The 26,783-nt window shown below is 67.7% G+C and overlaps 2 protein-coding genes across 2 annotated transcripts; both read right to left on the reverse strand.

The window, feature by feature from the left end:
- Positions 1-1,371: 1,371 nt before the first annotated feature.
- LOC109258754 (ATP-binding cassette sub-family A member 2) lies at positions 1,372-21,519 on the reverse strand. Its single transcript, XM_053908582.1, is given in 50 exon segments — positions 1,372-1,514; positions 1,915-2,039; positions 2,042-2,120; positions 2,198-2,335; positions 2,413-2,515; positions 2,616-2,708; positions 2,802-2,905; positions 2,988-3,071; positions 3,073-3,123; positions 3,204-3,345; positions 3,421-3,599; positions 4,184-4,301; positions 4,425-4,557; positions 4,684-4,807; positions 4,884-5,031; positions 5,111-5,226; positions 5,401-5,575; positions 5,648-5,708; positions 5,790-5,901; positions 5,998-6,103; positions 6,196-6,409; positions 6,482-6,801; positions 6,923-7,025; positions 7,279-7,485; positions 7,568-7,801; positions 8,082-8,202; positions 8,504-8,688; positions 8,923-9,105; positions 9,193-9,389; positions 9,481-9,693; positions 9,790-9,970; positions 10,060-10,224; positions 10,355-10,559; positions 10,633-10,783; positions 10,981-11,171; positions 11,398-11,512; positions 11,593-11,695; positions 11,773-11,946; positions 12,402-12,498; positions 12,567-12,734; positions 12,890-13,018; positions 13,800-13,959; positions 14,204-14,577; positions 14,913-15,131; positions 15,468-15,566; positions 15,771-15,898; positions 16,215-16,378; positions 16,456-16,567; positions 17,533-17,626; positions 21,356-21,519. Coding segments are annotated over 50 exon segments (7,299 nt in total). The 5' UTR covers positions 21,422-21,519; the 3' UTR covers positions 1,372-1,478.
- Positions 21,520-23,393: 1,874 nt separating this feature from the next.
- Positions 23,394-25,267, reverse strand: FUT7 (fucosyltransferase 7). The gene is made up of 2 exons (XM_019435987.2): positions 25,165-25,267; positions 23,394-25,065 (listed from the first exon to the last, which is right to left on the reverse strand). The coding sequence occupies exons 1-2, from the start codon at positions 25,168-25,170 to the stop codon at positions 24,049-24,051; spliced, it is 1,023 nt and encodes a 340-aa protein (XP_019291532.1). The 5' UTR covers positions 25,171-25,267; the 3' UTR covers positions 23,394-24,048.
- Positions 25,268-26,783: the final 1,516 nt, after the last annotated feature.

Here is a 26,783-nt window from a genome sequence, read left to right on the forward strand (position 1 = left end):
AAGATGAAATCGTTAGAAACCTGACATTTTGCAGCCCACCCCCTGGGGTAAAAAGTTTTGGGAGACAAGCTGTTCCCATGGCCCTCCGTCCTCCGCCCGGAAGCTTCTGTGTCCCTTCCAGCCCCCTAGAAGGGGTCTCTGATGGGAGACTGACCACGGCCAAGCTTGAGCGGTGCGGGCTCTGGGATCCTTCCTTGTGGCCCCACTGTCTCCAGGCTCTACTGCCACCGAGCCCTGCAGTCCCTGGGAGTCCCCACACTGGCCCCAACCTTTGCACACGCTCCACCGGGACGCCCCTCTCAGCCCAGAGACCACCTCCTCCTGAGAGCCCTCCCACATCCTGGGTGAGGAGGGACACAGCCCAGCGCACACTGCCCCACTGCCCATGGGCCCTGAGTGGGCACGGGGCCCAGGGTCTAGGCCTCAGGGAGCACAGGCCCGAAGGGCGGGCAACCGTGGCTCAGAGCAGCCCATTCAGGACCTGCCTCCGGGCAGGCAGTCTAGTCTGGGCTATGTAGGCGGGGCAGGGGAGGGGGGTGATGGACAGCCCCCGCCTCAGTCTCCCCATCTGTAGCAACAGCTATTTACAGGGATGAGGGCCCTCCCCCCCCACCCTCCCCCCAGGCTGACCCAGCCACCTTCCCCTCACGCTGGGCCCACCGCTCCGGGACGCTGCAGACGCCCCTGTGGGGCAGGGGCCATACCAGCATCAACCGGGCCCATCTTCACCCCAACGCCCCACTCCACACACGCAGGCTGGCGCTGGTTTTTTTGTTCATTTATTTAAAACAAACATCTGTGCGCTATGTACAGGTCTGGCTCCCGGGCAGGTGGGTGTGCAGGGGGCCAAGCTGGGTGGGAGAGAGCAATGGCAGGGGGCAGGGGTGGGGGAGGGGATCCGGCTGCTCGTCTGGCCAGCGGGGCAGCTTCTCCGTTCCTGCTGCCCGGCCCACCCCCTTGAGGCAGCCCTCCCTGGCCCATGCCCATGGCTTCCCTCAGGTGGGGGCCTCCCCAGATGAGAGCAGGATGAGGGGGCCTCTTCCTAGAGCAAAATAAATAAGGGCCGGGGGCGGGACCTAACCCAGTCCCCATCCTCAGCCCCAGGCCGGCCCATCAGTCTCGGGTGTCAGAGAAAGGCCCGTTCAGGAGCCAGGCCCGGCCAACAGGGTCTGGTGGCACCTGGTGGCCCTGGGGGTGGTGGGCAGAGCTGGACGGGGGCAGAGGCTAGGGGGCCGGCCAGACCCCAAGGCTTTAAGGCAGAGCAGGGTGAGGGTGTGTGCGGCCCAGGGCCAGGCCAACCTTTGGCACAATCAGGGGAGGGCAGCGCAGTGGCCTCAGGCAGTGCTGAGGACAGGTGAGGGGCTGGAGGGGGCCCCCACTCCAGGGCCTCGTGGCGGGCACTGGGGGGCACAGGGTGGGGCCTCGGCCACCGCCTGACTTCTGTCCCCACTGCGCGTCCTTGAGCCAGCGCCTGACGGTCAGCAGAGTGTGTCCGTGTTGAAGGACAGCTGGGCCTGGTAGGTAGACGACAGGTGAGCCGCGCTGGGGGAGGCGTCCGCTACCCCACGCACCCGCAGGGCCTGGGACTGGATCCCCCACCTCTGTCTCCCGTGAGTTCTCCCTCAGTGGCCAAGTCTGGTGGCTCCTGTGTCCCCAGGCTCTGCTCCCCCCTACCCCACCTCTGCTCTGCCCGTGTCTGGAATCCCTCAAGGTTTCCAACGTGTCTCGGGGTCTACAACCAGTCTGTTTCCACCTGTGCCCGAAGCCTCCTGTGTCCACCCTAGTCCTGAGCATCCGACGGATCCCTCAGGGCGGCAGGAGTCCCCGGGGCCACTCCTCTCCAAGCCCTCTCCTTATGCAGAGCCTGAGCCCTCTGGCCAGCCTGGCTGCCCTGACCTTACAGGCCGGGCTCACCCGCTCCTCCTCGAAGCTGATGAGGCCCTCGTCCTCTGTGTCCAGGTCCTCGGGCTCGTCAGCCACGAGTGCCCGCAGCTCGGTGGGGGCGGGCCGGGCCCGGAACAGGCTGAGCAGGCGGCCCAGGGAGACCGCAGAGCCGAGGGGGGCTCTGTCTCCTGCTGCTCCAGGTTGTCGCTCTGCTTCTTGGCGAAGTTCACAAATACCTGGCGGGCGGGGGTGCGTGGGTGGGTGAGCGGGGTGCAGCCCAGGCAGGCCCGATGCGCCGAGCTGGGGCACTCACGTTGTCCAGGGTGGTCTGGCTGACCGAGTAGTCCTCGATGCCCAGCACGCCCGCCACCTGCTCCATCTTGCTGAACACCTGAGCCAGGGAGATGTGCTCGGACTGCAACTGGTACTGCACCTTCGTGTGGTGACGCTCCTGGGGACGCAGGGAGGTCAGAGGCGGCTGGGCGCCCCTGGGGCCCCGCCCCGCCCCGCCCCTGGGGCCCCGCCCACCTTGAGCACAGCCTCCGGGAAGTTGCGGTTGAAGAACCGCACCACGTCCTTCACGTTCTGGCTGCTCTTCGTCCTCACGGTGATCATGTATCCGTCTCCGAACCTGCGGGACAGGCCTGTGGCCCCGAGCCCCGAGCCCCCCGTCCCCCCCCCCCGCGCTCCCCCCTCCCTCCCCCGCCGCCGGCACCCTCGGCTCGGCTCACCGGTTCTTCAGGTGCTGGATGCTGCCCAGACAGCGCAGGCGCCCGTTCACCATGATGGCGAGGCGCGTGCACAGCGCTTCGCACTCCTCCATGCTGCGGGGCGGAGACGCAGGGGCTGGGGCGGGGAGCGCGGGGTGGGGGCGGGGCGCGCGGGTGGGGGCGGGGCGCGCCGGGGTGGGGGCGCACCTGTGCGACGTCAGCACCACCGAGCGCCCCGTCTTGATGAGGTCGAGGATGAGGTTCCAGAGGAAGCGCCGGGCCTTGGGGTCCATGCCAGTGGTGGGCTCATCCTGGGGGCGGGCGCGCCAGGCTCAGCGGCTGCGGCCCGTCCACCCCGCCCGGCCCGGCCGGCCGCCTCCCGCCCCGGCTCACCAGGAAGATGAAGGCCGGGTACCCGATGAGCGCAATGGCTGTGGACAGCTTGCGTTTGTTGCCCCCGCTGTAGGTGCCGGCCGGACTTGTCGGCGTACTTGCTCAGCTCCAGCTTCTCCAGGGCCCACTTCACCACCTGGGGGCGAGGACTGGCGTCAGGGCCCGCCCCTCTTGCCCGCCACGCCCACGCCCCGCCCCCCCTTGGGCGACCCTCACCCGGGCCTCGTCCTTCCAGGGAATGCCACGGAGCCGCGTGTACAGCTGCAGGTGCTCCCGGGCTGTGAGCTCGTCGAACAGGGCGTCGAATTGCGGGCAGTACCCCAGACTCTGCTGTACCTGGAGCAGCTCCTTGAGCACACTGGGGACACAGTGCCATCAGCGCCGGCGGCCGCAGTCACCCCACCCGCCCAGGCGCCCGCCCGCCCGCCCGCACCTGTGCCCGTTGACAAAGGCCTCGCCCCCTGTCGTGCTCTCGTCACCCGTCAGCATCTTGAAAGTGCTGGTCTTGCCCGCGCCGTTCACGCCCAGGAGGCCAAAGCACTCGCCAGGACGCACGCCGAGGCACAGGCGATCCACAGCCAGGATGCGGCCTATCTTCCGGGACTTGTACACCTGGTGGAAGGCAAGGGTCAGCCCACCCATCGGGGCTGCCAGTCGGGCTGGCCGGCCCCCTGAACCACACCGCCCCCTGGGCTCCGCCCCTGCCTGCAAATATGACCCACCTGGGCCCCACCCCTCTGCCTGGGCCCGCCCCTGCCTGCAAGCACACCCCTACCTGGGCCCCGCCTACACACCTGGGCCCCGCCCTGCCTGCAAACGTGCCCCACCGGGGCCCTGCCCCTGTCTGGAAACATGGCCCCCACATGGGCTCCGCCCTCTGTCTGGGCCCCGCCCCTGCCTGCAAATATGACCCACCTGGGCCCCACCCCTGTCTGGAAACCGCCCCCCCCCCCCAGCTCCGCCCTGCCTGGAAACACGCCCCTACCTGGCCCCCGCCCGAACACCTGGGCCCCACCCCCGTCTGGAAACAGACACCACCTGGGCCCTGGTACACCTTCCGGGGGGCCCTCCCCCCCACCCCGGGCCCCGCCCCTGCTCGGAAACACACCCCACCTGGGCCCCGCCTCCCACCTGGGCCCCGCCTCCCACCTGGGCCCCGCCCAACCTGGCCTCTATCTCACAAGCCCAGGGCCCACCTTGGTCAGGTTCTCAATCTTGACCATGTCATTGTCAGCGTCCCCCCGCAGCACTCGCTGCCGCTCGCTGGCCACATCCACATCATCCTCCACAGGTTTGGTAGACACTGGCATTCGCCTGTGGGGACAGGGTGGCGGAGTCATCACCCAGTGCTCCCCACCTTTCTGTGGCCACGGCAGGGAGACGGGCAGTGCCCGGCCGGCCACTGGCCCCCACATCTCCCTGCACTCCCCCACTCACTGTGGCTGCCGCAGGAAGTTGTACTGGCACATGATGGTGAGGAAGAAGCCCACGAAGCCTTCGACCGTCATGGCCACCAGCCCCCTGGTGACGATGTCCCACTCGAATGGAGACTTCATCTTGTCAAACTGGCCTGTGGGGCAGCCGGCTCAGGGCCTGTGCCTGCGCCCCCGGCAGCCATGTCCTTCACGCCTGAACCCTCAATCTCCGGGCCGGGCCGGGCCGGACCCCCCTCCGCACGCCCACCCAGCCCGCTCACCAATCTTGGCGTAGTACTCGTTGATGTATTCGTTATACGCCATTTCCATGAGCCCGTGGCCCAGGTTGTAGTTGGGGAAGATGAGAAAGCAGCTTTTCAGGTAACTGTTGACAACCTTCAAGTCCTGGAGGGTGACGGGGGGGTCACGGGCACAGCCTCGGGCCTGCTGCCCACCACGCCCGGCCACCCCGCTGCCCCACCTTGTCGTGCTCAAAGAGCTGCAGCAGGAAAGTAGCCACGGTGGCCGTGATGCCAATGAAGAGGTTGATGACGATGAGAAACACGTAGGCGGAGCTGGGCACCTCGAACCAGAAGGAGGCCGGGTACATGATGGGGGTGATAGACCACCTGCGGGCAGGCGGGCAGGAGGCGGTCACGGGGAGCCCGCCCCCACCCCAGGCCCTCCTCCCGGCCCACTCCCCCTTACCCATACAGCAGGAAGAGAGAGAGCACGGCGGGGAAGTTGGTGGGTGACGTGTAGGCCGGTAAGTCGAACACGAACAGGATGATGACGCAGCAGGTGGCTGGGACCAGGTAGTTAAGCTACCAGAGCAAGAGTGGCAGGTGAGGGCCCAGGAGCAGGGGTGAGGGGTGCAGGAGTGGGGCTGGGGGGGGTGCTGGGGCCAGAACCAGTGGGCCTGGCAGGAGACAGGGGGAGGGGACGGCAGGGGTCTAGGGGTAGAGGGAACCCCCCTCAGCCATGCAGGAGGAGCACACCATGTCCCACACGTAGTTGGCCAGCCAGTAGATGACGGGGTTGCAGCCACTGACAAACTGTAGGTGCTTGGCTTTGGTAGACTTCTCAGCCACCAGGAAGACCACGAAGCTGGCTGGCACGAAGGACATGGCCACGATGATGAAGATGGCGATGACCACATCTGTGCCCTGCAGCCTGGGGGCAAGGCAGCCATCAGCCCTGCCCCGCACCCGCACCCCCGTCCCCCCCACCCGCCCGCATACATACAGGTAATCCAGGGAGAGGCTGGCACTTGTCTTGTTCATGGGGTGGTTGGTGACGGTGATGCCTGCAGACAGGGGAGGGCAGCCTCAGGGACCTGCTCCACGCCCACCCTGCCCGGCCCCCAGCCCAGCCCACCCAGGCTCACCATAGGCTGCCGGGTTGCCCTTGCTCCTGGGCAGGTTGGCACGCAGAATAGCGTTATTGAGGCTGTTGAGGTAGGTGGGCATGCTGTGATAACCCTTGTTGTTGTAGAAAACCTGGGAGGGACGCAGAAACACCCTTAGAGCACCGTGGGTCCCTGCAGCATGCCGGCCACAGCTGGACGCTGCAGGGCCCGGGGCCGTGCCGCTCACCTGGGCTGCCCTGCGCACCGCAATCTTCCGCACCATGACTGGGGCCCGGGCACCAAACGAGGCTGGGATGGACTTCTGGACGTTGCCAAAGGTGATGGCCCCATACCTGGGCAGGTGGGTCGAGCGGCGTGAGGCCAGGCGTGCAGTGGGTGGTCTGCCCCCTCGCCCACAGTTGGCACGAACCCCCACCTGACTCACCGGTGCAGCCGGAAGCGGTCAGAGGTGAAGAGCAGGTACTCGGAGACGTTGTGGCCGGTGATGTCGGTCAGGATGTCTCCTGTGACCACCCGCATCTGGGGCGGGCGCCCACCCACACCCCCCGGGCAGGAGAAGCCGGTGCCCTGCGCAGAGCAGGTACAGCGGATAGGCTCCCGCACCAGGCGCGGTAGGGAGGGTGCTGACGTCCAGTTGTCTGCGGGTACAGCCGGCAGTCAGCTTAGGTCCGTGCCGTCCCACGCCCCCCGGCAGCCTGGCGGGCCCATACCTGGCCCAGAGGTGGGTGGCAGGGAAGCGTTCCAGGCCTGCAGGGGGTCCTCCTCTGGGGACACAGGGGAGTCGGACGGAGCAGGTGAGGGTGGGGGCGGCACGAAGTTGGACAGCGGCAGCCCCTGCGTGAAGGACTCCAGGCACATGCTGTCGAAGAACCTCGCGGCCAGCAGCCGTGACTCGCCACTGGTCAGATTCAGCGTGGGCCCCAGCGAGCCATTGGCCGGAGACTTCAGCACGCAGGTGGCGCCCACGCCCGACGGCAGCCGGAACGTGCTCACAAGCTGCTGGGGGCTGGCATCCGGCGACAGTCGCAATCTGTGGAAACCCGCGGTGTGAGCCTAGCCTGGGCGGTGGTGGTGGGGGGAAGAGTGCCCGCCCACCTTCCCCTCCCTCACCCGGCCCCTGTCCACCACAGCTGCCCAGCAGATGGCCTCACCGGTCCTCCTGGCGCTCCTCGTTGGCATAGGGGATGAAGTTGCCACGGGGCTGGGTGTAGTTGTGGTACTGGGAGGGTGACAGGACCAGAGGGGGCAGGTCACCTGGCAGGATGCACGAGGAAACCTGAGCAGGTTCTGACTGCCTGCTGGTGGCCCCCAGGCCTCAGTCCCCTCTTCCCAATACCCACGGGGTTGGAGCTTGGGGGCCTGGCCCTGAGGAGGCCCGAGTCCCCAGTAAGCCCCCAAGTGTGCCCGCCAGGCCCAGAGCGGGCGGTCCAGGAAGGGGGAAGAGCCACAGCCCCACTGCAGTGGGGCTCTGGTCCCCCCAGCACGCTGCCTGACCCAACGGCCATACCAATCTCAGGGACGGAGAGGGCCACGGTCATGGCCACGCAGACGAAGAAGGCGGGGAGCAGGATCTGGGAAGACAGGGCCTTGGAGTTGCGGCGAGCACAGTGGAAACGCTTCACCAAGAGTCCGTGGAACTGGCGCACCTTCAGCCACCAGCCCTCCAGCTTGCGGCTGCCCTGGCCGACCCTCGAGAGGGCCTCCGCCTCAGCCTCTGCACAGGGAGGGGGGCTGAGCAGGCGGCCCGACGCCACCCTCCGGGGACCCTACCAGCCCCAGCCAGCCGCACCCCCCACCTTGCAGGCTGACGTTGTCCGGGTCCTGCGCGTTGTCGAAGAGGGGTCGGTAGTCGCCGTAGACGTCTGCGTAGGTGGCCCCCTCGTCTCCACGGGTAGAGCCTACCGAGGACGCGGACTGCAGTGACACCTGTGACTGGGCCAGCTCTGTGCTCCGGGCCAGATCGCCAACGTGCACCTCCCCCGACGGGCCCTCCGCCGCTGGGAGCACATCCTTCCTGGACTCCTTCACATCTGCCACAGCACAGGGGCCAGGGAGGGGACAAGGGGGACTCAGACCAGCGTGCCACCCCCAGTCCCCGTGCTCACCCACCAAGACCCTCACCCCACCTCACCCTGGGGCGCCCCAATTCCCATGGCCACCCACCGACCCAGGCTCCTCAGCCCCAGAGCCGGCCTGGCAGGGAACCCTGGCACCTTGTTCCCACCCAGAATCCTCGGTCCCCAGAGACCAGGCTAGAGTGGGCAGACAGCTGCGGGTCCAAGGTCAGGCGGGGTGGAGCGGGGCTCCCACCTGCCTCACTGTTCTCCAGAGACTGGTCCTCCTCTGACACCTTGAGGAACACCTCCTCCAGCGTCGTGTCCATCAGCCCGAAGCTACTCAAGTGCAGAGTGTCCAGACTGCGCTCCAGATGCTGGGAAAGGGCTGTGCGTGACCCGATGCGGCAGGGACCGCCCCTCCCGCGCCCCGCCCTGGAGCCCACTCCACCACCACCAGGACCCCGCCCCCTCCACACCCCGCCCTGGAGCCCACTCCACCACCACCACCACCACCACGACCCCGCCCCCTCCACATCCCACCCTGGAGCCCACTCCACCACCACCACCACCACCCCGCCCCCTCCACATCCCACCCTGGAGCCCACTCCACCACCACCACCACGACCCCGCCCCCTCCACACCCCGCCCCGCCCCGCAACTCACTCCACCCCATACCTGGAAGAGGCGCTCAAAAGCCCCCTTCTTGGCGGCCTCACTAGGCAGGATGTAGGAGAGCTCTGTGCTCGTGTCGGAGACTAGCAGGCAGGAGGCCACGTGCTTGCGGATGAACTGGGAGACCTGGGGCTCTGAGCAGCTGCTCAGCTGGGTGCGGCCTGGGGGGCTGGACGTCAGCCCTGGCTCTAGGAGGGGTGGGGAATGGAGAAGAGCTTCACCAGGGGGGTGGGGGGCTGGGGGAGGGGGATCCTCTACGGGGGGAGCCCAGCCAGGTCAAGAGGAGGACCGAGGAGAGGGACCAGGCACCCCAGGCTCACTAAGGTAAGCCTTGAGGGCCCGCCCCTCGAGCTCACTGCTCTTGGAAAGGGGGTCCTGGGAGAGGAGGGCCCCAGGCCGGCTCAGGCAGTCTCAGCACAGACCTTGGGGGTCCCCAGGCTCAGCAGGCCGCTTGACCAGAGTAAGGCGGTAACCGTCCCCATAGGCGCCCTTGAGGAAGAGCGGGGAGCCGCAGCACTTGAGTTTCCCATGGGAGATGATGGCTATGCGGTCCCCCAGCAGGTCGGCCTCGTCCATGTGGTGGGTGGACAGCAGGATGGTGCGGCCTGGAGGGGGGTGAGGGACCAGGCTCAGGGTGCTGGGCTGGGTGGGGCCGGCCGGGGCCGCCTGTACCCACCCCACGCTCCGCTCACCCGGCTTGTACTTCAGGATGAGGTCCCAGATGGCTCGGCGTGCGTAGGGGTCCACGCCGGCGGTGGGCTCGTCCAGGATGATGGCGCGGGAGCCGCCCACGAAGGCGATGGCCACGGAGAGCTTGCGCTTCATGCCGCCCGACAGCGTCTGCACCAGCGAGTGCCGCTTGTTGGACAGCTCCAAATCTTCGATCATTCTGCGGGCAGGGCGGCGCATGTAGGGGCGCGCGCGCGGGCTCCCGCCACCGCCCGGGGGCCGCCCCGGAGCCCCGCCCCCACCCCACCCACTTGTCCATCTCCTTGCGGATCTCCTCCTGGGCCCTGCTCTTGAGCCTCGAGTAGAACCAGAGATGCTCCTCCACCGTGAGCCGGTCAAAGAGCACGTTGTGCTGCGGACACATGCCCAGGTTCTTGCGGATCTCGTCCATCTCCGTGCGGATGTCGTGCCCGTAGATGGTGGCCGAACCCGAGGTCGGCGGGAACAAGCCCGTGAGGATGGACCTGGGCGGGTGGGCAGGGTCACGACCCCCACCTCCTGCCGGGAGCCCCACCCTGCTGCCCACCTGGTGAGGACCCACCCCCTGCACTGACACTCACATGGTCGTTGTCTTGCCAGCCCCGTTGTGTCCCAGGAAGGACACCACCTGGTTCTCGTAGAGGTTCAGGCTCAACCTGTTTAAGGCCAGCTTCTTATCGTTCTTGTAGACCTTGGTGAGCTTGTCCACACAGACCACCAGCGGCAGGTGGGTGGGCTCCTCCTCCATGCCCCGCGTCTCCTCTGCACGAGGGCCGCGGGTCAGCTGAGGACGCCCCGGGGTCCCCCAACCCCAGTGACTGCCCCAGCCGCCCCCTGGGTGCCCGCCTCACCCAAGCGCCGGCTCTCCATGGCACAGGCCTGGTCCTCCTCCATGACGCTGAGCCGGGGGGCGCGAGCCCATGGCCAGCTCCACTCCCACGCCTCTGTGCGCCCGCTGCCGAGCCAGTAGGACTTCTGCAGTGGGAAGTACCAGGGCCGGGGTAGCCCGTACATGCCTAGGGGTTGGGGGGGTGGTGCAGAAGGCAGGCTGACCCAGGGCCTGGTGTCAGGTCCGCCCCAGGCCATGTGCACCCTCTAGGGAGCCACACACCCTCTCCTTTCCCCCTGCAGAGGGTCAGCTGGTACCTGGGTGCACCGCCTCGATGTACCACGTGAGCACCCCGTAGACGGCCGCGTCCACCATCAACATGGTGACGGCCAGGAGCAGGTTGAAGTCATCACCTTCCACAGGCGACTGACTGAACGTGTGCCACTGGATGCCCACACCTGCCACCTCGTACAGGGCAAAGTACTTGGAGCCCAGGCCGAAGGCTGTGGTGGACATCAGGGACTGAGGGCACAGTGGTGTCAGCGGGGGAAGGAGGATGGGCCCCGCCCCACCCCCAGCCATCCCTGATCCTCACCGCGATGCACTTCTCAAAGGCGGTAATCTTATCGTGGGCCACCTCCTCGCGGATCGCCACGTACATGTAGGGCACGTAGCTCAGGAAGTAGATGATGCCACCGCAGGCCGAGGCCAGCTTGGCCTTGGAGTACAGCACAGACACCAGGAAGCTAGGGTGGGTGGGGCCACGGCCATCAGCCACACCCGACCCTTAGGGCACAGCCCAAAGCCCTCCTGGCGCAACCTCCCGGGGGACAGAGGAGCTCCAGAAGGGGTGTTTCTGCGTTTTCTGGGTGGACGCAAGAGGCACTCTGCCAGGGCCCAGCAAGGCTCCCTGCCAGCCCCCTGCCAGCCCCACGGTGCTCACCAAAACATGATGGTGGCCACAGCGTAGACCGCCAGGAAGAGCCAGATGATAAGCACGTGACTGTGCATGAGAACCTGGCCGTACTTGAGGATGGCCGTGAGGGCCGTCACAGAGATGGAGAGCTGCACAAAGCCCGTGATGAACCAGGCCACCCAGTGCACGGCGTTGTTCAGGCCCATTGTCTTCATCACCTGTGGGCAGGTGGCCGGGGGAGGGGGGGGGGGATGCAGGCAGGAGGCCTTGGGATGGGGGTGCCACGAAGGAATGACGGGTCTCTGCCCTACCAGCCAGGCCCAGGGAAGGAGAGGTGCCCACGGTCTCCCCTCCACCTTCACCGGTCCCCCTGCCTCTATCCTTGCCCCCTCCCCCTTCCCCCCCCACCTCCCCCTTCCACCCCCCCACCCCCCCGCCCCCCACCTCCTTCAGCCGGTGCTCCTTCTCTGCTACGATGTGCTGGATGGTCATGGCCACTGAGTAGACCCAGGAGATCACCATGCAGAGCGGCATCATGTGCTCGATGACAAACAGGAAGCTGGGGGGGTCGGGGCCGGGGCGTGAGGGGAAGGGCTCAGCCTGAGCCCCAGCCCCCGGCCCCCCCCAACACACACTCACTCGTCTCGCGTGTAGCAGGGGTAGGGGAACATCTGCACATAGTTGCCAGGCTCCACCACGTCGTGCCCCACGAAGGTGTTGATGATGGCACGCTCCATCATGTCTGCAGGTGGGAGAGGTCAGCCACGGCAGGGGGGGGTGGCCAGGCCCTACCCCGGCTGCCCCAGGAGCGGCCCTCACCCTGGATCCAGACGAAGCCGTACAGAAAGTAGAAGCGGCCGCCTGTGTTGGGCCCCGGCCGCCAGTAGGCCCGGCGGATCTCGTTGGTTTTCTCAGTGAAGCTGGAGTTTTGGCGGATCTTGTAGTGCACGTGGGGTGGCAGGGAGCCGTCCTTGCGGGTCTGGAAGATCACGCCTGGAGACAGGACGAGGGGCAGGTGGAGGGGCAGACCCCAGGCTGGCCGCAGGGTGAAGGTGTGAAGGGAGGAAGGGGCGGGGACACGAAGGGGACTGTCTAGCCAGAGCACCACTGGGCCACGAGGGGCAGGTCCAGGGAAAAGGTGGGGCCGGGGAGCTGGGAAGGTACCTGTTGCAGGGGCAGGGCTGGGCTGGGGGCGGGGCGTGAAGCAGGGTACAGGGTCTGGGGCAGTGCCAGGGGGTGAGGGGTGGGGCTGGGAAAAGATAGGGGAGTTGTAGGGCAGGGCTAGGGAGGAGGGGGACCGAGGTGGGCAAGGCTGAAGAAGGAAAAGGGGCACAGGGGCAGGTACAGCGGACAGGAGGGCTGTGATGGAGAGACGCGAGGCTAGGGCTGGAGGAGGGGGGAGGAGGAAGAACAGGAGTTAGGGACCCGCCCGAGGGGGACCAGCTCACTGGCGAACACGGTGACATTGTCCTGGTAGGCCTGGTTGAGAGTATAGTTGACGATGCTCTCCTCGTCGGGAAAACCCTTGAAGATGTCCACACTCACCTGAGGGGAGGGGCATTGTTGGAGCCGGCCCCCCGCCCCGGCGGAGCCCGAGGGGCCACGCACCCCACCTTGGACATGAACTGGATCCAGCCGCAGGCCGCGTTGTCAATGGTGTCTAGCTGCTGCAGGAGCGCGGAGCCGTTGGGCAGCGAAAAATTGTCCTGGCGCAGGGCAGGCGGGAGCTCCTCCAGCGACAGGTTCAATGCCTCGGGGTGCAGCCGCAAGTCCGCCACGTACTGGGGGTGGAAGCCTGGCTCAGGGGGGCGGGGCTGACACCGGGGGCTCCGCCCACCCCACCCCGGCCTAGCACGCCCGCCGCCTTCTGCAGCCCAGCCCCGCCCAGCACCCTCGCAGCCTTCTGCAGCCCACCCCCCACCGGGACCCCCGCCACCTGCTGCAGCCAGTGGAGGTGTTGCTGCAGCCTGCCCTCCTCCAGGAAGCTGCGGATCTCGGCAGAGATGTTGAGCCACACTTGGGCGTAGTGAGTCACGTTGCCTACAAGGGCAAAGGTCTCGTTGGCCTGCAGAGGGTGAGGGCACGGGTCATGGGGCTCAGGGCGGACCCCAGCCGGCAAGGGGGGACCTCCACTCTTTTGTCTCCCCCTAGGCCAGTCCTCCCCCAAACCAGAGTTGCTCTGGCCACACTGCCACCTAGAAGCTCGAAACCCTCCCTCCCCAACCTTTCCGCAGTGACCCCACGAAACAGGCTGTGCTCTGGCTCCTGGGGCAACATGGCTTCGGGGTTCCCCTACGTCGCCAGCTGTGCCTTCCTGCCTCCTCTGTCGGACCCTTCTCCACGTGTCCCTTCCAGGGTCCTGACACCTGGCCCTTGCCTCCCTGCCCCCGGTCATCCTAAAGACCCCTCCATAGACTCCCCCCTTTCCGGGGCCATTTCCAGCCCTAGCTTCTACTTCTCCCAGACAGGACTCCCCCTGGATTGGCCACTGACACCTTGCCCTCAGCTGGTCCCATACCGCCTAGCTACCCCACCCAATCGTCACCCACTGGGTGCTGCAGAGATCCTCACGTGCAGCCTCTCCTCTGTCCAAACCAGCACTGCGGGCCCTGGCCATGCCTGGCCCCCAAGGGCCTCTGCACCCTAAACGCCCCCTGTGGGTTCTCCCCCTCCCCCCGCAGAGCCGAGTCAGTGCTCAAGCGCCAGGCTGCGCCCCTCCCATGCCAATTCCACCAACCCCACTCGGCACAGGGGTCCCGGGCCTGCAGAACCCGGTGCCCAGCTCCTTCAGCTCCTGCCCCAGAGACACGTGCAGCTCAAGCACACGGCACGCCAGACTTGCCAACCTTGAGAATGACGCGGTCGGCCTCGGAGCCCGCTGGCGCGTACAAGATCTTGGGATTGCTGGTCATAAGGTGCACGAGGAGGCCCAAGTTCCGCTGCTCCTTGCTGGTGAAGCCCAGGGAGCTCATGTTGCCCCGCCGCAGTGCCTCGGGCTCGATGGTGCTAGGGTGGGGGCGGGGCATGAGGGGCGGAGCCCGGGGTCTGGATCCGGGAGGGAGGGGGGTGGGGGTGGAGGTGGGGCCTCAAGAACTGACAGGGGCGGGACCTCAGCGTGGAAGGGGTGCATCGGCAGGGGTGGGGCATGGGGCCGGGACACAGAGCCGGGTGCCCCGGTGTCAAGATGGGCGGGGGTCAGAGCCAGGCCTGGGATCAGACCCCCACCCCTGTCTCCCTGCCGCCCACCTACCGGTTGTTGCCGCACAGGATGGGCTGCAGGCCGGCCCAGAGCTGCACGAAGGCAGAGCATTGGCCCTGCAGCGCGTCGGAGGAGGCAGGAGCCGCAGCGGACGGAGCTCCCTCCTCCGCTGTGGAGTTGGAGCCCGTGCCCACCGCCGCCGCCGCCCCCGTGCCGTTGGCCATCCTGCCGGGGCCGCTGGCTGGGGACCCCGGAGGGCGACGGGCGCAGGCACCCTGGGGCAGCAGCAGGGCCAGAGCTGAGAGGACGTCCACATCCTGCAGAACTTTCTGGGCGTCCAGCAGGTCCTCCAGCAGCGCCTGCAGCCGCTGTGGGGGTGGTGGCTGCTGCTGGGGAGCCGAGCCGTTGGGGGTGTCCAGGCCCAGCTGAGGAGAAATGAGCATGTGGGGAAATGCAGGCCTAGGAGGAGCAGGGGCTGGGGGCCGATCTGGAGGTGGGTCAGGGAGGGCACAGGCTGGGATGAGAGGATGCGGGAGGGTCGGCATCCAGAGAGAAGGTGAGCATTGGCGAGGGGCTAGGAAGCACACTGGGGTGAGGCCACGGGGTGAGGCAGGGGACACGAGGCATGGTGTCACTGGGGGAGCGCGGGACACCCACCCACGGGCACGCCCCACTGACAGCCTTGGGCCCGGGAGTCCCTAGGACACCGAGAAGCCCCAGCACAGTGGACCTGTGGGCCAGCTGGCAGGCAGGACCTCACCTGCTGTGCGATCCTGGCCACATCCAGCTGGTTATGGAGCTCAGCAGCCAGCCCAGAAAAGCGCTGGGCGCGGGCTGCAGCCTGCCCATTGCAGACGGCATCCCGGTAGCCCCGCAGCGCCCTCTGCTGACCCTGGGACACGGTGAGGATCCGACCCAGCTCCCTGGATCCCCGAGCACACGTGAGTTCCTCCAGGAGGGCAGGCGTCAGCAGCATCTCCTGGGGGCGAGGCACGGGGAACCGCTGGGCGGGAGCCTCAGCCCAGAGGAAACCAAGGCCCTAACCCAAGAAGGCCTCGGGTCGCCCCCTGCGCCACCCAGTGTGTGAAGTCTGAGACAGCCCAGGTTCTGTGACGGGGCGGGGGGGGGGGGGGGGGGGAGTAGGAGGGATGGACACACATCGCTGTCCTGCCTTCCCCCTCTCCATGCCAGCCAGACTCCCAGAGACCTCCCTCACCTCCCAGGAGAAGCTCGGAATTATCGAGGGGGCCCATTTTTTCACCCGCTCTGGCAGAAGCAGGCAGCACACCCCCATCCCACTAAGAGGCCCTCTCACCTCCATCCGGAATAGGGGGCTGTTCCAGGGCTCCTGACCCCTGGGGAGTCCTGACCCCACATCTAGGGCAGGCGAAGGGCCAAACAGCAGGTGATAGACCTGGGGTGTAAAGGGGGCATGGCTCAGGCCAGGAGGTTCCAGAGCCTGGCCCCGGGGCTGCCTCAGAGCCCCGCATCCCCCCCCACCGCCCCCCCCGTGCCCTCCATTCCTACAAGCAGGGGAGGAGGGTGGAATGCAGTGCCCAGGGCTGGCAGCTACCCAGGAGCAGACACGCGCTCACAGAGGCCGCCTGCCCCACCTCACCTCAGGCAGGTCCACCCGGGCAGCCAGGAGGGCCTGGGCCGTGCTGTTAGGCAGCGACAGATTCTGCATCAGGAAACGCCAGAGCTCCCGTGGGTCCCTGGCCACCGAGCCCAGAGAGAAGGAGGGCACTGGACAGGCAGAAGGATGGCGCTGAGGGCCAGCTGGGCCCAGGGTCTAGGCACCCAGAACAGATTCAGCGCCAAGCTCCCCGCACCGGGCTCGGCCACTGTGGCGGTCAGCTCGGCCGGGACCACCCGAGCACGTCTGCCCCGGGAACTCGGAGTGACGGTTCAGACGGAGGCCCAGCCGCGAGCCCACGGTCAGAAGCGACCAAGCCGGGGTTTGAACCCAGCTGACACCAGAGCTCAGGTCTCAACAACCTCCACCCCCCGCCCCGCCGCACAGGCCCAGCCCAGCCCAGCCCGCCCAGGGCCCGGTGTGCACCTGCAGGTCTGTCCGGGAGGCTCTCCCAGGCGTCCGGGCCCGAGCGGAGGGTCTCCAGGTGCTGGCGCAGGGCCTCGAGCTCCGAGCCCAGGCTGGGCCGCGCCGGGTCGAACAGGTTGCCCTCCTCCACCACGCGGTTGAGGCGCTCCAGAAGCTGAGTGACCCTGCACCACCATCCGAGGTCACCCACTGGCCTCTGCAGGGGGGTGGGCTCCCGGAGGGCGGGGTGGGGGGCACTCACGTGGAGTTGGCGTACTGCAGGAAGCCAAACTCGTCTCGCTGGCCATCCGGGCACAGAGACTGCATGACGGGCAGGATGCCCGCAGAGGTGAGCGGCGCTGCCGTGTAGAAAGCTGGGGGGGGTTGGCGGTCAGGGCAGGTGAGAGGACCCGAGGGGTGGAGACAGAAGGACAGGAGACGGGGAAGGAGTCAAGAAAGGGAAGGGAGATGAAGCCGAATAAAGAAATTTAGAGAAAGTCAGGGAGGAAAAGCAGCTTCAGGCAGCAGACAGGGGACAGAGGGCCAAGAGCTCTGGTGCAAAGGACCCCAGCAGGTCAGAGGTCAAAGGGTATCTCGCCATCCCTGCCCCCGACTCCCAGGGTGTCCTTCTTCCCTTAGCCAGCCAAGGCCAAAGTGCCCTGACGCCTTCCCCAAGAATTCAGGTGTGGCACGGGTGCCACAGCCCAGGGGAGCACGTGGGGCCCCCCCACCGGGAAGTGACCTCTGACCTCTCTGGCCAGCTGGTTAGCAGAGAGAACGCAGGAACCCACAGGGGTCTGCTGGGGGAGCAGCCAGGTGACCTGGCCCCGGGCCTGCAAAGCAGGGCCGGGTGACCCCACAGGGAGATGGAAACCCCCAGAAGCTGGGCCCGGGAGCCACCGTGGCCCAGGCACACTCAGCACCCACCGCCCACCGTCCCCCAGTGCTCCAGCTGTCCCTGACAGCGGAGAGGGGTTTTTGCAGGACGCAGCCAGGCCCGGAAAGGCTGTTAATGCAAGCGGGGTTGGGGCACGCTTAGGCTGCACCAGGAAGGCCTCACTTACAGACTGCATGCAGGCCCAGGAGGAGGACAAGAGACCATGCGGGGGACGGGTAAAACAGAACAGAGGAGAACCGTGAGGGATGGCCGCCGCGGCCGCCCCGGGCCCCTAGCCCAGCCAGGAGGCGCGGCCAGGGACCGCGCGGGGGAGCGTGGCAGCTGGGACACGTGTGTGGCCGCGTGCACACAGGACAGGCATGTGTGATGCGGTGAGGACCGCCTGCCCCACCCTGACCCCCCAGCTGTGCCCTGGGCACCCCCCCCGCCAAGGACACTCACCTTCCTTCACGGAGATGGTCGGTTTCTTCTGCCGAAGCCCCAGCAGGATGAAAAAGAGGACCAGAGGGATGAAGATCTCAAAGGCCAAGACCCACTGGAAAGGGAGGTTGAGTAAGGTACCTGCCCGGCAGCCTGGCCTCCCACGCCACCTGCCGGGGGCTGGACGGGACAGGCCTGAGCCCCCCGCTCCCCAGACAGATGTCTTCCTGGTTAGGCAGAGCCAGCGTGGGCCCCACATATTCCCACAGAGGCCACAAAAGGTCAACGCAGGCCCTTGGGGGCCAACAGAGTCTGCAGCCCCACCCCCTTCCTTTAAGGGCCTTCTCGAAGGGCGCAACTGCGAGTGTTGTCTGGCCCAGGTCAACCAGGTCTCCCGCCCCCTGGCCCGGGTCCTGTTTGCCACACTGACTTGCCAGGAGAGACAAAACAGCCAGCTTGTGGTCTACTCTGACCCGTGCATCTGCCCAGCTCAGCTTCCCCTTCCCCAGGCTAGGATCTTGGAGGTGGTCGTGGGCCCCATCTCAGCTCCCACAGTCCCCCAGGGTGAGTCCTCCTGGCTGTGACACCCGTCATCACACCCCAAAGCCTGGACAGGAGGAGGCATGGCTCTAGCCCCGGGTCCTGAGCCCCCAGAGAAACCTGGTCAGAGGTCTGACAGCCCTGAGTCCCTGAGGCACAGGTACCTTCTTCCGCCCTGGCCCCTTCCCCTCCCCCCACCCCCAACGTGGTTCACGGCAGTGGGGGGCGCTCAGCAGCCCTGCCTGCCCTCCCCAGCACCCCTGTTCAGTATTCCTGGGACTGCCCCGGCCACCCCCGCCTGGGCGCCAAGGTGAGCCCTGATGGAACTGCTCTGTGTGGGAGACAAATGCCAGCAGCCCCAGGGACCCAGGCCTCCCGTGACCACCCCCACCTCTCCCGGCTCAGGGAGGGAAGGTGGAGAGACGGGACCTCAGGCCAGCTGCCCTGAGGGGGAGCCCCCTGCTCAGCCCAAAGACACACCCCGACCTCCACTGGCTCTTCTCAGAGGCTCCAGGTTTCCTTCCTCTTCGCCCCCTGCCCCCGAAGCAGCTTCAGAGCCCCCACCCCGGTGGCGGTTCCGCCTGGCCCAGGGCCCAGGCTCCCGGTCCCCTGGGGTGGACCAGCTGCTCCTGTTTATCGCACTCTGACAATCGTGCTCTGTGGCCTGGAACACCCCACTGTGTGTCTGCACCCCACACTCGCCCCAGCCCGTGCCAGCCTCCACCCCCTCCCAGGGCTAGCTGGAGAGGCACCACGGGCAGCCACGGGGCTGGGGACGGGCACAGAGTGAGGGTGGCTGCATGCAGGTGGCGACGCAGGAGCGCGGGGTCTCGGCCGTGGTGCCAGCCCCACCCACACCCGCCCTGCCACCGGGCACCTCCACCACGTAACTGCAGCAACAGGCCGCGGCTACCTCCTCATTGCTATAGCAACGGCCGCGCAGGAGCTGCTGGGAGGAGGGAGGCCTGCTTGGCGGGCGGGCGGGCGGGCGGCCAGAGGGGCATCTGGTTACAGGCAGGCAGTGCAGGTTAGGCCCCACCTGGGCGCCCCACCTGGGCACCCCACCTGGGCACCCCACCAGCGGCCGGCAAGGTGGTTAAACCCCAGTCCCTTGAGACTAGCCGGGTGCCCCCGTGGTGTTGCCGGGGCCTGGGTGCCCACTCTGGGCCTGAGCCACCTCCTGCTGTGTCAAGGGGAGTACAGAGGAGACCTGAACGGAGCGGCCTGACCCTGACCCCAGGGGTGAGGCTACAGCAGTCCCTACAGCAGGGCAGACCTGTCCCAGCTAAGAGGGGATAGGCGACACTCAGATGGAGAAACCAAGGCACAGAGATGGGAAGAGTGAAAGAGCAGGGCACAGAGGGCCTTCGTCCCTTCCCTCCAAACCAAGCCCTCCCCCAGAGAAGCGCATACAACGCAGAGCAGAACCTCTATTGGCCAAGCCCGCAGGTCCAACTCCAAAGCCCAAGACCTCCCCAGGAAAGTGGGGAGCCAGGAGGAGTGGGCTAGGCACTTGGCCAGCCCCTGCCCCAGCCCCACGGCGCGAGCCCAGCAAGGCCTTAGCCACCCTGGAGGAGGAATTTCTGATTTGCTGTGGCCTCAGGCCGAGGACCTCCATGTGGCCCAACCAGTCCCTGGTGGTGCCGCTGGGCAGGGTACAGGAAGACTCTAGGGAAGGCCCAACCTAGCAGGTGGGGGCCACTCCCGGGTACCTGGCAGAAGGCACCTCCCACCTGCTTGCCAGGTGCCTCACAAGCCACTGCTCCCTTCCCTGAGCCTTGAGGTCTCCAGTGGATGCAGGGACCATCATTCTAGGCTCTGTTCCCAGACCCTGGGGGCCCTTCCTGCTGAGAACCCTGGGGATAATGCTAATGCCCACATCCCAGTCTCCTTTCCTCCCCTGAGCCCTGCCCTGGTGCCCCCAGTAACCCCAAATCTGAAGCAGGGGAAGGTGCACCAGAGGCTGCAGGCCTGACCCATGGGACCCGGTGCCAGCCAGCCCCAGGCACGTGGGCAGGGAGTGTACTCAACCCCGGCTCCCTGCCAGGCTCAGGTGCCCAAGGCACTCCTGCCAGCCAGCCATGGTGATGATGGCCACCCCACCCTGCCTGCAGCCCTGGGCTTCTCATTATGCACTCCAGAGCCCTTCTCAAGGAGGCACCCATGCAGAGGCTCATCAGCCCCACTGGGCTCAGAGTCAGGTGGGAAAGGAGCCTCTTGGGCCCCAGGTGGGCAAGGGGATGCCTCCTCCTCGGGCCCCCACTCTGGACCCCAGCCTGCTCTGGGCCTCACTGTGGAAAATCCCCAGGGCCCATTCAGAAACCGGAGCTGCCCAGGCCTCTCTGGTGCATGTGCTGCTGTCGGCTGGGCAGGACAACAAGAGATGGCCCTGCCCTTCCCGGGGCAAGAGCGGTGAGGGCCGGCGTGATGGTACCCATTCTGCCCCAGGCTGGCTCCTCACCAGGGCCTCTGCCCCTGACAGCTGCTGTGTCCTGTACCCTCAGGCCCCTGGCCGCCCCAGGCACGGGCGGACAGCTGGGGTGCTTGGAGGTCACATCTCCAAATAGCAGGATCCGGCTCCCAAAGGAAGCTGGGGCTGGGGAGACCAGAAGGCGGATTGGCCTCAGGGAGGACTGCCCCAAAGGACAAAAGGGTGCAGGGCTGCAGGCTGGCCGATGCTGCCACAGCAAGGACATTCCCATTGGTGAGAAGGCAGGAGCACGGGCTAAGGGACTTTCGGGAAGGGTGAAAAAGAGGAGGAGGAGGAGGAGGAGGAGGAGGAGGAGGAGGAGGAGGAGGAGGAAGAGAGGTGTCTGCCCAAGGGCAGAGGGGTGGTGCAGGGAGGGAAGGGGCAGGGTCCCTGCAGGGACTCCAGGGGGGCTGGGCCCAGAGGCCAAGGAGCCTCTGGGCTGGACAGAGTCCCCCCATGACTGTCCTCTGTCCCGGGAACCAGGGCCTCCCGCGACCCCAGGGTCCTGGGACCGCTCTCCCCCCTACTCGCGCAGCTAGACCCCAAGAGCGCGCCGCGCAGGGCGCCCATCCCGTGACTCAGCCGAGCACCGCGAATGTCAGCGGGCGCGGGCTGCGGGCTGGGCACGGCCGAGCCCCCTCCCCAGAGGCCGGAGGCCGGAGCCCGCCAGGGCGGGCGGGGTCCGGCGGGAAGGGGTCTCGGGCCCGCCGCCCCCGGCGCCCGCCCGGGGTCTGCGCGCGCCCGGCCGCACGTGCGCGCGGAAAGCGCGCCGCCGGCCCCGGTGCGCGCGCCCTCTCGCTCGGGGCAGGCCGGGAGGCGCGCGGGGTCGCTCACCGGGCTCCGGCGCTTCAGCGTCACGTTCTTCCAGAGCAGCAGCTGCAGCTGGTGCAGGAAGCCCATGGCGGGGCCGCGCTCCGGCCGCCTTCGCGCCGCGGCCCGCTCCTCTGCGCGCCCCGCCGGCCCCGCCGCCCGCCGCGCCGCTCGGCATCGCCCGCGCGGGGCGGGGCCTCGGGCGTCCGGGACCGGCTCCGCTCTGGCTCCGCCCCCCGCCCGCACCGCCCCCGCTTAAAGGCGCCGCGCTGCGCCGCGCCAGCCGCCGCGATCCGCGCGGGTTCCTGGAGCTCTGCCCCGCCGCGGGCGGCCTCCTCGGTCGCCCCCATCTCGCCAGGCGTCGAAGTGACGTGCCCCAGAGCCCCCGTCTAAACCGACTCATCCCGCCCCTCCGGGGCGCTTTTCTCCCGGGGGCATCGGGCCCGCGCACAGCAGCCCCCGTTGGGATCTTCGCGCTCCCGCAGAGGCGCCCCAAGGCGGTCACTGGCCCCCAGGGCGCCCTGAAGGGATGCTAGGGGAGGCTCGGCTCCCACCGCGTCAACACCTCCACCCGCCCGCGTTCAAGTGCTGCAGGCAGGGATTTCACCTGGACGTCAGAGCCAGGTCTCGGTCCCCAGGGTCACTGCCAGGCTGGAAGGGTGTGGCCGCCCGCACGTGGGGAGGGGAAAGCTTAGCACGGGCTGGAGATGCCACCTGTGCAGGGCGGGCAACGTCTGCCTTCAGTGCGTCCAGAAGCAACGTTCCGGCCCCGCCAGGTGCTTCCCGACCCGCGCCTCTTAAGGCGGGGGATGGGGGGGGGTGGGGCTTTTGTGAGAAGCGCTGTAGGTGCGCTGTCCCACCGCCGGAAGAACTTCGTCCCTTGGTCCCTTGTGAAGGAGCCACTTGCTGACCAAGAGTCAGGATGGGCCTGGTTGGGCCGGGGGTGTGGTGCTGCAGCTCTCTGGCTCCCGGCAGGTGGGGCGGGCAGGGTGCTTGAGGAGGCGGAGGCTGCCCCCACTGTAAGGGGCTCGTTTTCCTCTCTGTTTGGGAGAGCAGAGGGAGCCAGGCCTCCACACACGGAATTTGGAATGGAGTGATTTCCGCAGAGGCAGTTTGATGCCTGGTAGGGTGAGGCTGCCGCTTCCCATGGAGGCCAGCAGAGGCCAGCAGGGGGCAGGGAACCTCTGTGGGTGGCTCGGGTGGCTCCTCCCCAGCCTCAGTCTCCCCACTTGCCAACGGGAGGTGCAGGCCGGGAGATGGCCAGTGTCTGTGGTTCGCATAGAGGGTGCACCCTAAGCTGAATGGCAGGCTTTGGGGGGAACCACAGCTACCTGCCCCTTCCCAGCTCCTTCTTTACAGTGGGGTGGGTGGGTGGGGGGCACGGTCCCCCACCCACCCCACCGTACATCCTGAGGACGCTTCCTTTTCCCTGCTAGGTCAGGGCAGGAAGTCACTGGCAGGCCTTTCCCACAAGCCACTGCCAGGGGGAGGGCAGCTTCCTGCCTCCACATGCCATCCAACCCCACCTGGGGCAGGGGCGAATCCTGTCCCCTGCCCCAGGGGCTCAGCCTGTTGGAGGCCCCCGTCAGCACCACAGGCTTCTCCGCTCCTTCCCCCACACGCAGCCTGCCCCGGGGGCTGCCCTGACCGCCCCATTGTCAGTACCCACCTCTGCCCTTGCGGCCACCAACCACCTGTCACAGAGAACCTGGTATCACAAACCAAGCCCTGCCACACCCCAGACGCCTCTGCAGCCTGAAAATGAAATCCCAGGGTCTTTAAGACGGGGTATCTCTGGCCCCCCCGAGCCAGGCTTCAGATTTCGGCACCCCTACCCCCCCACCCGCCTCGGTCAGGGAAGGCTCTCCAATGCCATGCTGTTCATCTGGCCGTGGCTAAGGGAAGCTGGGAGGCGCGGGCAGAGTGTGGGGGAGGGTCTCTCAAGCACAGGGAGCTCAGAGGCCTTGAGGAGGAGCAGGCCCGATTCCTTCAGGACAAGGAGGCCTGTGTGGCAGGGGTGAAACGGCGGGGGGTGGGGGCAGAGAGACAAAGAGTCAGCACATGCCATTCTCGTTCTCCCTTTACTGGCAGCTGCCCTCCCTAGAGTGGGCCGCGGGTGGGAGAGGCCAGCGAGCTCTTGGTGTGCTTGTGTGGTGTCCCCAGGCCTGGCGCAGGTCTGCACACCGGGGCTCCGGGACCATGGAGGGCAAGGGTGATGTGCCCGCACGACCCGGGCCAGTGGTCCGTTACAGAGGAGGTCGGGGGGCACGGTCTTTCCCCCCACAGACTGCAGGAGGGCATGCCCCCCAGGCCCAGCGCCCTGCCTCTGCCCTTCTCCCCCCCCCCCCCCACCGCCGCCGTGTCTGGCACAGCCTCGATTCGCCCGGCATGTCACCAAGGTGGGGAGGGAGGTCCTCAGAGGTCGTGGGAGCCTGTGTCTCTGATCAACTAGCAACACGCACCCCCACTAACTCCCTGCTCTCAAGCTTCACCGCCAAACGCTCGCCCCAGGGCTCACCAGCCTCCTCCAGGCAGCCTGCCCACATCGGCCCCCTCCTCCCACACCCCTGCTTTCTAGCCTCTGACCCCAGCCTCCACGTTAACCTGACGGCTGCGCATCAGGGCCGGATGCCCGGTGGTTTGATTTCAACATCCAGCCTTCCACCCACACCGCCAGCGCCCAGCCGCCCCCCTCCGCCTCCTCCTGCGGCCTGGGCTCAGGCCTGGAACCAGCCCTTGAGGTCCCGGTAGACCCGGTCTCGCGGCAGGCGGGGGTAGTGGGTGCAGATGGCACAGAAGCGCTCCCGCCAGTCCCCAAACAGACGCACGCGGAGCCGGTCCCGCCAGGCGAAGTAGCGTCGATAGCGGCTCTGGTTCATGCCCACCAGGAACGAGGCCAGCTCTCGGACCGTGCCGAAGTCGTCCACGTGCACGAAGGCGTCGGCGGGCGCGAAGGCCTCGTAGGTGGCCCTCGGGGGCCCCAGCACCACGGGGACGGTGCCGGCGGCCAGAGCGTTGCGCCAGAACTTCTCGGTGATGTAGTCTCGGTGCTGCGAGTTCTCGAAAGCCAGGTAGAAGAGGTACGGGGCCACGGTGGGCAGCAGGCAGCTGGCACAGAGCGGCCGCCCGCTGGCGCGGCCGAACACGTCCACCCGCAGGTGGGGCGCCAGCTGCCGGTACAGCTGCACGCGCCGCTGCCGCTCCTGGAGGTTGCTGACCACCCAGGCTGCCGTCCCGCTCTTGGGCGGCAGCGGCGGGGCGGGCCCCGCGTGAGGCTCCAGCCGGCCGTAGGGCACGAAGATGTCCGAGTCCCGCCGGTAGCTAAGCACCCAATTGAAGATGCCGCCCAGGCGCCCGAGGCCGCGGGTGTGGCTGGGCGACTCCATGGAGGCCCACACCCAGGGCTGCCCCCGCGGCCGCTCGGCCAGGGGCAGGCGGGCCCGCCGGCTCTGCAGCTCGCGGTGGTGAAACACCACGACGTCCGCGCTGGCCAGCAGGCTGCGGTTGGTGCTCAGGCGGCAGCGGGCCACCCCGTACCGGACGCAGGTGTCGCCGGACAGCTCTGGGGGCTGGTCGGCGAAGGGCCAGTGCCAGACGAGGACGGTGAGCGTGGGCGGCGCCGCGGGGACCCTCGCGGGGGCCCACCCGAGTTGCCACAGGAGCCACAGGGTGGAGAGCAGGGCGGCTCCGGCCAGCGTCCCCAGACGCCCGACGCCTCTGAGTGGGGCCACATCCTACACGGGACACGCGGGGGGGAGGGCGGCTGTCTTCCCGGCGCGCCCCACGGGCCCCTTCCTCCCGGCCCAGGTCTCCCCGGGGGACCACGCACTCACCAGCATGGCTCATCCACAGCGCCCGGTTGCAGCCACCCGAGGATCTCAAATCACAGCAGCCGCTAGGCAGAGGCGCCCTGAAATCACAGCTGCGCCCCCGCGCCCAGCCCCACCTGGAAGCGATCTCCTTTCATCTGCCCAAGATGAGAGAAACCAGGGTATCTTCCTGCTCCCGCTCCGCCCCGGCCCCCGCCCTGGGGGTGACCTTTGGCAACAGCCACCATCCTGGTTTGCCCGCCCGCCCGCCCGCCAGCTCGCTGGCTTTCTCCTCTGAGCCTCTGGCTGTGGGGGAGGGGGGCTGGGTGGTTCTAGGAGGGGCGCCATCCAGAGCCCACACCAGGCCCCGCTCCCCTGCTGAAGGGGCCTGGGGCCAGCAGGGGAGGGGCCGTCCTGGGCCGATGGGGGGGGGCCCCCTTCCCAGAAGAGCGCCCCGCTGGCAAGGACCCAGTCACTGCCCACCACCCAGGCCCGGAAAGCAGGGCGCACTTCCCTGGGAGGCCCCTCCTGCGGTAGCATCACCCACTTCCCCTGCCCAACGCCCGCCCGCTCTGCCACTCCCAGACCCCCACAAAGACCTGCTGTGCTCAGCGCCCTGCCAGGAGCCTGAGCCTTCGGCCACAGCTTCTGCCCCGCCACAGCACTGCCCCGCCCCTCCTCACCCCTGCCGCCTCTAGCTCGCCTGCCTCGCCACAGAACCCAGGTTCCCAGGGAGGGGGACTGCCCCGGGGTCCCGGGAGCGTCCACACCAGGCCACAGCACGTGCCCTTTCCATCCACACCAGGCCACAGCACGTGCCTAGAAAGGGCAGGCGCCAGCCTGGGCCTGGCCCCGGGGTGGGCTGCAGGGCCACGTGCCTTCTTTCCTCACCCAGGGACACATGTCCACCGAAGTCCCAGGGTCCTGGCCAGCCTGGAGTATGGGCAGGGGCCTGCCCTTGGGGGCTCCAGGCCTCTTCCTCCGGGCCCCACAGCCCAGGATGGGGGTGGGGACAGGGAGGGGGCTTTCCAGGGTGGAAAGGGAAGGAGTCGCTGTGTCCCTGACGCTGGCAGGTAGGGGGCCGGCTCCTGCTCCAGGAAAAGGAAGGCAGAAGTCCAGAGGCCTTCTCCACCCCCACCGCTGCCCTCCGGCCAGCTCTGGGGGCCCAGGCCTGGAGGTCAAGTTCCTTCCCCTTCTTCTCCAGTTCCTCTGAGCGGGAGACACGGCAAACCAGCAAGGTCGGCCTCCCCTGAGCTCTGGCCCCCTCCCCACGCTCAGCTTAGCCAGCGCCCATCTGCCTCCTTCACCCTGGCTGGACCCTCACGTGGTCCCCGACGTGGCAGGGCAAGGACTGGCCCTCGTGCTCAGCTTCTGGAGGCCTCAGGCCGGTCCCGCTCTTGAACCTGCGGGATGGCTGTTGTGGAAGGAAGGGCAAACAGGAACTATTGGCTGGGTCTGCTGCCCCACCCCATTCTGGGGACCTTGCAGAGCCCGCTGTCCCCATCCTTTCTCACTTTGTGGCACCTGAAGCTGCTGGCCTCTCCCAGCCCCCGCCCCCCAGTGAGGACCAGACTGCTGTCAGGGTGGAGCTGGGAGCTGGCGTGAGATCCACGGAGGAGACAGACGCCGGTGCAGGAGAGGGG

The sequence above is a fragment of the Panthera pardus genome, unplaced genomic scaffold (assembly GCF_024362965.1).
Source record: "Panthera pardus isolate Hobbes unplaced genomic scaffold, ASM2436296v1 HiC_scaffold_20, whole genome shotgun sequence".
In the NCBI taxonomy this organism is placed as follows: domain Eukaryota; kingdom Metazoa; phylum Chordata; class Mammalia; order Carnivora; family Felidae; genus Panthera; species Panthera pardus.